Here is a 13,456-nt window from a genome sequence, read left to right on the forward strand (position 1 = left end):
GACCTTTGTTTTTTTCTATACCCCAGTTTTGCCACAGGATGAATACCTGTCCATTTTTCTTCTCCTGATCAGACACTGAAACTAATACGTGCTTTCTGAGGTTGGTGGGTTACCACTCCTCCGTGTGATAACCGTGAAATGCTCAGCTGTCATACAAGTGCACAATAAAGGAGAACAACCAGAGACCATGGTCTGAGATTCCTACCAGATATAGTGTAGGCTAGATTCCAAGTCTGTCTTTCTAAGGCTGGAAGCCTGAGCTTGTCACCAAGAAGAATCCCCATAGGCACCGCCTTGAGGTCAATGGTCATTGTGTCTTACAGTTGCTGGATATTAGTATTGCAGGGCTAGTCTTGAGATGCACAGCTATTCAGAACTTACTCGTCTATTATAAGGCAGACAGAGTCATTCAGCAAACTGTACTAGCTGAAGTCAGAGAAGAGATAGTGGAGGTCGTGTCTTGATCATTAAGGAGAACACTATGCAGGATGGCACCTGAGGACTTTAACTACAGGCATCTGTACTGTCTCCTTAGGTGAATCTCAGGTCTATACCTCAATTGTCATTATAGTAGGCCGAATCTACTCTGCTCTTCGCATATCCTTTTTCACACAATGCATACCTAGAAGCTTCATCTGTTAATACAGTCCTAAAGAAAGATCTTTTGGGTTTTGCCTGGTGTTGAGTTTCATTATGAGAGTCCAGCATTTTTTTTACGGAACCTTCTGTTGTTCATTCTCCATCTCACCATCCACCACAAGGAAATTTTTCTTTGAGTCCCTCACTTAAAAGAGTAATGGCAGATTCAGTCCCTTGCTGACTGTCAGTGTTGAGTCCAAAGCTACATCCAGTCTGTTAACACAAGGCCAGAGCTAGAGCGTCTTGAAGAAGCACTGTTTCCATGGTGGGCCTGTCTCTGAGTTCCAAGTAAAGGACATCACAATCTCTTCCCAACAAAGAAGTCACCTTTCCCATGCTGTACCATTTGGAGCTTAGAAATGCTTAAGTGGGAAAGACTTTCCTTCTCGACGTCAAAAGAGTCTTTGCTTATGACTCTGCTAACATATTCCAGCATTTTCCCAATTCTATGAAGTATCTGATTTTTCATAGTTCTTGTGAATATGTTTTCTTGAAAATTAGTTATTCCAACTTATATTTCTCCACATAAATATCTCTTAGTGATTTTTCCCAGAATCTTGTTTTGTTCTCAGTTAAGGACATTTTTATTTTCTTATCATAAGTTGTATTTCAAACTCTGTAACAGACACTGGTAAGAGAGGCAGTTAGAAACTAACCATTGAGAAATTGACTAAATAAGGAAGCTTATGAAGAATAGTTTGCTGAAAGTTTAAAAAGTTCTAGACCAAAAATAATATAAAAGCATCAAAGAACTGAATAATCTCAGAGTTATAGTATTATTTACAAAACTCTGTAGATATTATGTGGAGATAGAAGTTTTAAGCAATCATATATATGCATTATCTTGAACTGCATAATTATAATCCCCTTTGGAAAAAAAACGCAAAAAAGACCATAAAGTATCAAAAAGTTAGAAACTTATTTTCTGGGTCTAAAAATGAACTCAGTTTTTGCAGCAGATTAGAAAAAATATGAGACAGAAAATGACAAAAAAAAACCTAATGTACTTGTTTCATCTGTCCATTTTCAAATTTATGTGTGACTTAGGAGTACCTAACATCGGAATGTCTGATAGCTTTGGTGTTACCGTGTCCTAAGTATTGTCATAACACCAACAATGTGAATCTCCGAAAAACTACAGTGAGGCGCGACCCATTCACTGCCAAATCCTAGCCCTTAGCAAACCACTCTAAGTGGTCTAATCAATAGCCGATGGGCAATGACTGAGGGATCTGTCGATTCTAAATGGAACAGTTTTATTTTCCCAAAAGGCGTATAGCAGTGATGGTTTCAGTCATTAGGCAGTATTGTTAATCCCCGTAGCTAGAATGCCTAGAGCATATGGTATAATACTCACATTCTACAGCAGCCATTTATAGGAACAGTTATGCCAGAGAACTCTCTGTCCTTCCCATCTCTATTTTGAAAATAGCGGCTTAACCAGTAAAGATTTAATACTGTTGACAAGAGCATATCTTTTAGTTAAGAGTGTAAAGTTCAAATGAAGGCTTGCAGATAGAATGACTAGTCAAACGTACAGATGGTTCAAATGAAGGCTTGCAGATAGAATGACTAGTCAAACACACAGATGGTCCCTTGAGATGCATCAAATGTGGTTGTGGTTCATTTTTCCATACGGTGCTTTTTTATTTGTATGATTTAAAATAATGTTTTAATGAAAATAAATAAATATATTACTGAGGTCCTGTTTAGCAGTTAGTATACCATCATTACATCACACTGCTTTGTTGGTGTATGTTGATTCCATCTTCGGAGAGAGCCCATAAGTCATTCACACTCCATTTAATCGGGGTCATCAGACCTCCAATCATGCAAAAGGTTAAAATATAGATTAAAACCTCTAGAGGATACTGAGAATGGGACCAACATGTGCCTCTATGACAAAATATGTGTGAAATGCTGTGTTTTACAAGAAGAAAGACAAAAAAAATGTACATGCATAGACAAAGCACACAAAAGCTGGTACCTGAAATTCTGCAGGGGACTATTAATGATATGTATTACATAAAGAGAAATTACTTTTTAATGCTCAAAGATTATTTTTAGTGAATACTACATGACTGGATTGTGCTTGACTATTTCTAGTGCAATGAATGGTGTTGTAATTGTTTTTATTTTTAAATTGAGTAATGAGAATTAACTTTAAATAAATTAGACAGCGGTTAAGTGGCTTTGGCAGGACCCAAGTACACTCCTGGTGAGTAAAAAGTTTATATTTTCTCATTGTCCTGCATCACTTTTCAAACAACAAACCATTCTGAGGCTGATCTCCAAGCAGTAGGAATTGCTGCCTCTGGACGTGGTAGACTATTAAGGCCTGGGGAATTGTGACCACGGCAATGCCACTCCACACCATGGATAGGAATGTCTGCTAAATTGTGTCAGCTCCGCTATCTGACAAGCAATAGCCAAAATCATCAGAGTATAAAAATGTTGAAACTCAGTCTATGGGAGTAGACAGAGTAAGAATGACAATGATGCTTTGCCTCATCATGCTTGAGTAGACTTGTTTTCCATTGGTGCATTCATTTTGTCTGGCTCCTGGAAACACTCATTTGCTTAATAGTCCTTTTGTGAGCAGGGAGTCTGGCCCAATCTCAAATGACTCATCCCCTAGCTACGGCAGAGTTTCAGCATAAGGGGAAAATAAAATCTAACTTCATTTTTCGCAAATAATATGAAGAAGGAAATAGTCACAGCATGTCGCACTTTTTATGACAGGATGGAACCATGTTTTCTTCTCACATGGGTCAATGAGGAACAGAACAAGGTTTTCCTGTGCAGGTGTCTCCCTGAGTTGGTGTAAATATAGCAAATAATACAAGCCAAGTAAGAAATGTGCAGATTCATTAAGTTATACTGTGAAGTTTAAACAAATTCTAAGCCTGTATTTTAATATCGCCATTATAGTAGTTAAAAATAGTTGTTCAATTAAAAAAAATCTGTCTGTCGTTGATTTATTTTTTACTGTTCTTCAGCTTTAAAGTAATCTATTTTGGGATTGTTACCTATAGATATATTAAATAGAAATATTGAGACAAATCTAAAGGTTTGCTGTTTTGATTGCCAGGTGATTAAACAGGAGGAGCTGAACAAGGACCGTTCTGACTGTACTCTGTACGATCTGCTCCAGTTCGATGACTTCAGTGCTGACAAGCACCTGGCTCTTGAAGAGTTCTATAGAGCATTTCGTGAGTACAGCGTCAATCTCGATTTCATTTTGCTCTTTTTCTCATGTTGCTTTATGCAATATGGTCTGTAAGCTTGATCCTAAAGTACAAGCTGTTTCTTAGGAGAAGTGTTATCGCGAAGAGAATTTAAGGTTCTGGCTCCTCGAGAACATATGCAAAACTAGGGGATTTTACAGTTCTGAAACAGGTCTGTGGCTATGCTCTCTTCTCAGGCATCCAGTTCCACACTGACTTTGGTGTGAGAGCCAGTTTCTAAAGCTCCCTTTGTGGTTGCTCTGGAGGAGGAGCAATACTGACCTATAGTCACCACGCATCAAAACCAATTAAATTACTTATGCAGTGACATTTACAACTTCATTGCGAAAGCAAAATGAATTAGCAGACGAGGTTACTGTAAATTCCAGGAGCTATTGAACTTTAGAATGTTTCTTCCTTTCACTGGAATAAAAAACACTATTCCTGCTAAGTGACTCCAGGATAATTTATATTGGTTTGAGTTGCTTAAACATACCTGAGAAAGATCAACTGCTCTCTATTAAAAAAAATTAAAATGACTTAGTCAACATAAATTTAATATCAGACTATTCTTTAAAAGTAGCTTAGCCGGGCAGTGGTGGCACACGCCTTTAATCCCAGCACTCGGGAGGCAGAGGCAGGCGTATCTCTGTGAGTTTGAGGCCAGCCTGGTCAACAAGAGCTAGTTCCTGGACGAGCCAAAGCTACAGAGAAATACTGTCTCGAAAAACTAAAAAAAAAAAAAAAAAAAGAGTAACTTAATGTGAAGGGACTAGGAAGCCACAACAAAAATAATGAAAGAACTGTGCTCAAGAGAAAAATCAAACGATCAGGTGCTTGTAAAGTCCTAAAGAAGCATACAATCCATTGAACTGTGTAGTAGGAGCTGCGGGCCTCTTCCCACAGCCTGGCTCCTGGCCGCTTGGCTAGCTTATACCCTGAAATAACAACACACAAACTGTATTCTTTTAAACACAGCTTGGCCCATTATATCTAGCCTCTTCTCGGCTAACTCTCGCACCTGAAGTAGCCCATTTCTAATCATGTGTGTAGCACCGAGGTGCACTTACCGGGAAGATTCTAGCCTACGTCCATCCTGGGTCAGAGCTTCATTGCATGTGCCCTGGCGATGAGCTGCATGGCATCTGAGCTCACTTCCTCTTCCTCCCAGCATTCTGTTCTGTTTACTCCTCCGACCTATGTTTTAGCCTATGAGGCCAAGCAGTTTCTTTATTACTTAACCAATGACCTTCCTCAATCAGAACTGAACAAGTGAAAATAAAACAGGACATAGAGAGAAGGACAGCAGACAGAAAGATTTGCTCTGCTAAATAAGAAAGAAAAATTATATCCATTTAATGTAAAAATATTTGGCTTGAACTAAACGCCTTCCACCTAATAAGTGACTGCTTTGAGAGAGGCTACTTAAAAATATTATTTCTTTTGGCTAGAGAGAGGATGCAGAATTTAAAACCACCTGATGCTTTTACAAAAAACCTGGGTTCAACTGCCCCCATCTCCATGAGATGGCTCCATGGAATCCACTGGTTTCTTCTGTCCTTTGCAGCGGCATTCACACACACGGAATACTCACAGAGACACTAGCCATACTTGTATGTTAAAAAAAATAGCTGGAGGTTATATATTTGAAGATAAGGTATATTATGTTCTTAAGATTTAATCAAATTGCATATTTTTCATATGGGAAGGGGGGATTTACCAAACAACTCAATAAGTTGTTGGTCCCTTAAGAGGGTTTTAAAAAGCTAATGTACCTGGCAAAATAAGGAAATGACATAAATGATCATTGTAAATTTAGTTAAAGAAGGTGAAGCACATAGAGTTAAGGAGAATTTCTGAGTATACTGTCAAGACGATGTCAACTTGGTTGACATTTTACACCTATCTTCACACTATATTAGGCATTCTTTTGGACCTTAAGGAGGCAGAAGGAAAGATAAAAATGATCATTCATTAGGTAAAAATATGTACAAATAATTTAATATAAAACTCCAGCATCTTTCATTTTATAACGGCATACAAGGCAGAAGGCTTTAAAAGCAATTTAATAGAATGATTGGAGATTGTCATCTGTGCTTTGATGGATAAGGGCTCTACAAATATTGTAGCAATGGAACTGCTTAGGTTAAGTAGCTTTAAACTTGAGGAGATGATCCAATGTCAGAGAACAGAAAAATGACGTAATCAAGAAGGCAGGTGCCTAAGATTTGCGAGTATATAGGAACACTAGTATGTTCCATAAGAAGTTCTATTGAATAGATAGATAGGCTGTTTTAGCTTTGCTTTGTTTTATTCACTAATTTCATCAATCATCTGTCTAATGTGGCAACGGTTAACCATTTTTCATTAGGAGAAAGCATGAACTAAATAAAATGGGTGAAGCAATACTCCACACTAGCTGGAAATAATTGAGTGATCTTCGGTTGACAAAGCATTGAGAAGAGTGTTAAAGGGAAATGTTTGTGTTTGCTGGTGGTGAAACAGTGAGATAGGAAACAAAGATAAGTGTGAGTAGTTTGCTATTTTAAGCCAGCTCATGAGGATTTTTTGCAATGATATCAGAATGTGTCAGCAGACAAGAATCTTGCCTACTTTATTGCTACTTGTTTTTCTTGGAAGGATCATTCCATGCTTTGGAATATAATTTGTTGTGGATGTGGAAGTATATTGTTCTGAGAAGTGACATTTTTACAATCTAAACTCATTAGCCAATGAAACTCAAATGTGATAAAACACCATTAAATGGATGTGTTCTCACTTTTGTGGGCTCACATGTGTTTGCTTTCATATGGAGGCCTGATGTCTACATGGGCTCACGTAGCTTGCTTGGCAGAGCAGCTCTCTCTGACTTCCATGTGCCAATTACTGTTGAGGCACCAGATCCACCATCATTTATGTACATGCTGGAGATCTTCATACTGCTCCCATCTTTCCAGATGAGTTCTTGGTCAAGCAGCCTCATTCAGTGCATTTCATGAAACAATATCTAAAGACACAGAGTAGCAAATAAAATCAAAATATCTAGACCATCCTAAGGAATAAGTCTTAAAGATTTTTATGTTGCCCTTCGATGACTTATAGTACAGTTGTGAGTGAGTAACTGCTTCTTTTAGAGAAAGCCTATGTCAGACACTGCTGATTGCTTAGTTAAGCTCAGTAAGCTTTACTGTTAGTGAGAAATATATGAACTTGGCAAATACATTATCGATCATTCCAAACTTTGGCTTAAATATTTTTACCTTCACAGTTAGTTTAGTGGTAAGAGGAAGTATTTAATTAAATACGTATATACAAACTGGAGTTTGGCTAAATAGCTTCATATAGAGACATTTTATTTATATGAAAATTTAACAAACAAAAATACATTTAAAATACGCACACTAGGTATGAATGTGCTGTCTGGCTTGGCATTTAGGTGATTATATATCATTTATTTCTGTACTTAAAAGGTATATACTTTCTTTGAAGAAATGATGTTGCTTCGTGAAAATGTATGGACAACATTATAAAAAGCTCCAGGCATTTCGTACTATACTTAATAAAGATATATTTTACTGGTAAAGGTCCAGAAATGTTCATGGTTGAGTAGTTGCCAAAAAGGATTAACATATCCATGGTGTCTATCCAGTGACATTTAGCCTATCTGGTAATAACAGGTAATCAATCATGCCTTGTGAGATATGCCATTTCAAAAATAGTTTGGTTAAAAATGTAATTCAGTCTATTTAAGAGAATAAAAGCTATGAGAATGATTAAAATGGAAATTGTCTAGAACTCTAGATGGAGGAAATAGCTTTTTAAGTGCCACAGGGTTAGTTCTGCATATAGATGGATCTGTAGTGTCGTTATAAGAATATATATCATTGCAATTTACATACATCAGAATATTAGGTGTTATAGAGATACAGTCAGGGAACATCACCTAAAATAGAGAAGAGAAAGGAGATACAAGGAATGTGAGTTGAGCATCAAGGATTCATCTGTAGAGTAGGAGGTACTCAGATTTCTATAATTGAGACAGCTTTGAATCAGCAGTCTGAAAAGATTTTGATGGCCCAACTATTCACTTTGAATCAAATCCATGTTGTGAATTCATTAAAGTTAATGACAAATGTTGAATAGAAATCATCATTAAAACAAATAGATGCAAGAGGTTTTTGCTAAAGAAGAAAGAATTTTACTAAGAAAAATGTTTGCATTTGCATTTAATTTCCCAGCTGTGTTTTAGTAGCTTTGAGAAAATGAAAATAAAGTAATATTAACATTTCTGGGAACTAATCCCAGACATCCACATACTCCTTAAGGCAAGGAAATAGAAGCTAGTCATGTCATTAGGAAGAGAAGTGAAATGAAAAAGAAATACATTTTAAAAGTCTTTTCATTTATATTTGCATCTATATTATACATAAAAGGAAGATACTATCTCTGCATAATTATAATGTAATTTGCTTGATATCCTTTGTGTCTTTTTAAAAACTAAATTACTTTGACCCCTGGTTCATCCTTCAAATGATACCTGGTTATGACCTTTCTTATAGAGCTTTGCAACTAATATAACCTTCACTATTTCTTCTAGAGTCTTTGTTAAAAGATAAACACACACATGAGAGAGAAAAAGAGAGAAAGAAAGAAGTATTTTTATTAAATTTCTTTATTACCATGAATAGCATGCCTAGATGTAAAGACTATTTTTCTCCCTCACTTCTTTTTTTTTTCTGACATAATTGAACTACTTCTAACTTATGAGGTCAAAGTTTGCAAAATATGAACCAATACTTCACTGGAGAACCAATACTTCACTCAGAGAGAATTTGGGAAACTGGAAGAAACCTGTTTGGGGAGTATGAAACCATCATTTCCTCTTGAAGTCTGAGCAGTTTAATCTTTTGAAATTAATTTTTTGATTAACTATCTTTATAGACTGACATTCAAGATGCTGTAATGTTTAATATGTGCAAGTATATGAGTTTGGAGATGAGTATGCACTCAGAATGAAGAACATGATGGATTTCATGAGTATCTCCAATATAACTGAATATTTTCCCAGATTCCTTCTTAGTAATTTCATTGGCTAATTAATGAAAATTCATCCAGAAAAGCATGATAATTACCTAGTATCCCAGTCACTAAAGAGAATGAGATAGGAGAAACACAATCATACTATGAATTTATGAGTAAACTAAAGGATCATAGGGGTACTTCACTCAGATACTGACTTACTCAAATATGATTTTAAAATTGCTGATAAAATAACTTGGTGGTAGAACTATTTCTGTGATGCAAAGGACCATATGATGAACCCCAATATTTAAAAAAAATATATCCCAAACAATTAAAAATGAGCTAAGAATTTATACTTTTGCATTTTTCAAAACCCAGAATCTCAAAGTGTTTTTTATATACATCCAATCTCCTCAGAATGGAGAAGGCTGATTTATTCTATACAAATGAATAAGGAGGTGACTTTAGCTAATCTTGGGAGGAGCTCTCTACAGCATAGTAGTGTCAGGCTGCAGTCATCCCGAGGGAGGAAGCTGTGGCTGGTGGTTTCTAAATACACAATCGATGCACTCACTCAGACCAGAAGAAGGCCTTGCCATCACTCTGTGCATCAAGTGGGGAAGGCTTTGCGATTAACCATGGATCCAAGACTTTGGGGTGATTGATAGGACTGCATGTACCAGTGCCAAGAGAACATATTCACCCAGCATTTTATCTGTCTTTACTCAGGATTTCCTCCATTTCCCACATCCTGCCTTCTCCCACTTTCCAGATGTTTTGTACTTTGCTTAAAAAAAAAACTAATATAATTATATGTTGCAAAGTCTTTCATATCACTTGTTGACTCTTCATGGGAGGCCTCACCCTCTCTGAGAAGTAGATGGGGAGAGAAGATGTGGGGGGAGGGAGGATGGGAGGAAGAGGAAATGGAATTGGAATGTAGAATAAGATCGTTTTAAATATAAAGAAAAGAGTACATGTTGCAAGGTTGAAGGACCAGTCTCACTGTGTTGTGAGTTCTTCCCTACATCTCTTCCATCAAAATTCACGTTCTTTCTGCCTCTTATTAGAAAACAAACAGGCTTGCAAGGAATAATAATAAAATTAAAATAGAATATAGTTAAGATAAAACAAAAACCAACACGTTGGAATTTAGCACAACACACAGAAGGAAAAGAGCCATTTGTAATATGGCTAAGTGCATGCTGGGTACTTTATAGGGAGTATCAGGCACGGATTGATTTGTCTCGCATGACTCAAACATCCACCTAAGTTCTTTCTTCTGTTTTTGTGCAGCCCTGTACCCCAGGAAATCAAAATAATTTTTGATGCTTCTGTAATTTTGGCTATTTTATATTCTTTTCTTAAGTGGGATCATGTTATACTTACCCTTCTGTGTCTCTTTATCTCGCTTAGCATAAAGCTCTTCAATGCCATCCATGTTGTTGGAAATAACAGGATTCTCTTGTTATGAGAGAGAGACTTATAACTCTCAGTGGAAAGAAAGTTGTTGACAGTCAATCTGTCTTGAAGATGTTTGACAGTGGAGCTTTTTATCCCTTTGGGAACTTTGTTCCCAAATAAAACGTGAAATTATTTGAAATAATTTTTTTTCATTGAAAGATTTCTTTTCCTTTTACAAACAATAGCAAACAGCACAATGCATCTAATTATGGGATGGGTACATAATGCATACTCATTAAACATGCAGTGTCTTAGGTTAAAGGATTTTGTGACTTCAGCTTCCTAAACCTTATATTCTACAGTAAACAGATGAATAAAAGATTAATGCAATCTTATCTCAGAGATAAATATATATGCTTTCATTGGAATAATTAATAAGTTTTGAGATGCATTGTTATTTTGTGAAAGCTGTGAATTGGAAATTGAGAAAGCAATAAGAAATTGAGAATTATGCCCTTGTTAAGACATTTTGTAATTGCAAGATGTATTCAGTAAAATTATTTATGTCTTATTGATATTAAAATGTGTACAATGTTGCATACATTTAAAAATCCACGCATATATGTAGAAAAAGCAACATAAATTAGAGTGTACTTCACAGAATTTCAATATGATCTTAAATATCCTTTCCCTATTTTCAGTAGAATTTTTTACTCCTTTTACACATAAAAATGTCTACCTAGTAAATCACACCTAAGAATAACTGGTAGTTAAAAATAAAAGTTTTTTGCTTACATATATAATCTGTCATTATTTTGAAGAGCAAGTGTGAATACTTACCTTTTCTTTAATCAATTTCTCGAATTTCAAACTGCATATCAAACCATTTATCCCCTTCTTTTGGTTCACTTTGTCTCACTTTTGACTTAACTCTAGATTTTCATTTCTCTTTATCAATTTCCAGACTTTCTCATTGATTTGCTTCTATTTTTTTATTGCTCTAAATATGACAAGATAGAATTTTACAGACGTGCCGGAGTAAGCATCTCCTCTGGAAGTCTGCTTTCACAGAACATCTACTGAGCGGACATGTGTTTTCAGAAACATCTATTTCATTTCATACAATTTTGTGGTGGTGGTGGGGGTTCTATGACAAATGAAAGTTAGTACATTTTGAGAAATTTACTATTTCAGATAGTTCCCATGTTTCTCCTCGCTCCATTTGTTGTCCACACTGCTGCCATGACTTGGTGATGCAGGTTAAAGAGGAAGACAAATCAGATGGACTGGGATTGTGTTGATGCATCTGCTGGGTTTTTATAAAGAGTCTGACTCATAATTTTTTAAGTATCACTATATCACATTCCTTTGGAAAACAATTACTGTTTTACAAAAGTCAAATGTGCACTGAAACAGGGAGAGCCATAAATTAATATTTGTCAGGAAAATTCACATGAAGCATTTTTGTGAAATATGAAAAAGCAAGTCCAGCAGATGTTAAAATTATTATTATGCACAGCCCCCTATAGTTCATACAATAAATTTATAGTCATGTTAGTATACATAAGTTGTCTGAAGAAAATGTCACATGGTTATTGACTTATCTAAAGATGATGAGTGCCTTTCAGAGACTTGATGTCAGGGATTGATAATGATCAGGGTTGCTCCTCAGAAGCCCTTCTTAATCACTTGCATAGGGCTGTGAAGTTGCAGACTTAGGGATCTTTCACATGCTCGTCCCTCTGTGATTATCCGCCTTGTCTTTTTTATCTTGGCCCCAGGTATCTAGTCCCTCACCACCATCTAAATTAGATTGGAGCCCAGTCTAATGGTGTCCTTGAACTTTTCAGATTCTCTAATATTTTAAACCATCTCTTTGAAGACCCTGTTTCTTACCGTAGTCATTGTCTATTGTACTGAAGGACTGAGATTTTAACAAATGGATTTTGAGAACATCTAATTTTATCAATAACAAGTAACATGTAAAAAAAGTAAAGGAATATACCATTACAATAGGCTTAAGTGAAATGGCTACACACATCATTATAACACTTCAATCAATATTAAGAAAGTATTTGACAAAAGCTAACCAGATTTTTATTTTAAAATATTTATTAAACTACAGATAGATGTCATTTCCTCAGTATACCAACAGTATTCATTGAAATAATATAGTTCACATCAAAACATGTTCACATCTTAGTCCCACTGTAAGGAAGGTGCACATGAAGGCAAAGAAGAACTAAACAGCTGGTTACCTGTATATGATATTTGAGTAATGCATAGAAAGTTATGCAGCTAATTAACAAATTAAATATAGTTACAGAAGAAAAACTATGTCACATAACGCGAAGTTTTGTACTGTATAGTGGGCGATCTATTGTAACCCACCTAATATGAAAACTGAGGGCAATCCCTTTCGAGCTTTTAATTCTTTATGCTTACATTAATTATCAACATTTTACTAACAACAAGAACATAATTAAAAATAGAAATGAATTTTAAAACCTATACATTCTATTTTCAATTTGAAAACCTATACATTTTATTTTCAAAACTACAAAATTATAACAGTCAAAAAGTGTGGCATTGTCCCAAGACCAACTTCTAGACAAATACATTCATTATACAGTAGGAATAATATTTGGTTTAATTGTAAATAAAGAATTAAAAATTTTTGATAGTGTTTAAAATTGATCTCTGACTCTCATCCATGATATATAACACACATGTCTCTGTCCTGAGCACATATATATATATATATATATATATATATATATATATATATATATATGCATAAGTATGTGTTGTGGAATTAACAAAAGGCCATACAGCCTAAAGAAAAATAGCCAATGATTTGAATAGACATCCAAAAGAAATGCAAGTGTAACAAGCACCTGAAAACTAGTTAAGTATCATTCATTTTGTAAAGAGGTTCAATTCAAATTCCAAATTCTATAGCACTGTGCACCTGCCGTGATTGCTGCAGTCAAAAATAGAAAATAATTTGGCAAGCCTGCACCGACACAGCAGCTCCAGTATTCCGCAAGTGGCAAAGTGTACTAGATCATATGGTGAAGAAACGTTGGGGGTTCCTCGAAACCTTCAGCCATTACCATATGGCCAGCAATTCCATGCTTTATACATTCCTTAGGAATTAAGAA

At 35.6% G+C, this 13,456-nt stretch overlaps 1 protein-coding gene across 1 annotated transcript in view; it reads left to right on the top strand.

The window, feature by feature from the left end:
* Positions 1 to 13,456, top strand: part of Fstl5 (follistatin like 5) — a 405,920-nt gene that overhangs the window by 217,141 nt on the left and 175,323 nt on the right. Inside the window, exon 7 of the mRNA XM_075950900.1 lies at positions 3,731 to 3,851. Within this exon, the coding sequence (XP_075807015.1) occupies positions 3,731 to 3,851 (121 nt within the window). The remainder of the gene's footprint in view (positions 1 to 3,730; positions 3,852 to 13,456) is intronic.

This window comes from Microtus pennsylvanicus, chromosome 16, assembly GCF_037038515.1.
Source record: "Microtus pennsylvanicus isolate mMicPen1 chromosome 16, mMicPen1.hap1, whole genome shotgun sequence".
Taxonomy (NCBI): domain Eukaryota; kingdom Metazoa; phylum Chordata; class Mammalia; order Rodentia; family Cricetidae; genus Microtus; species Microtus pennsylvanicus.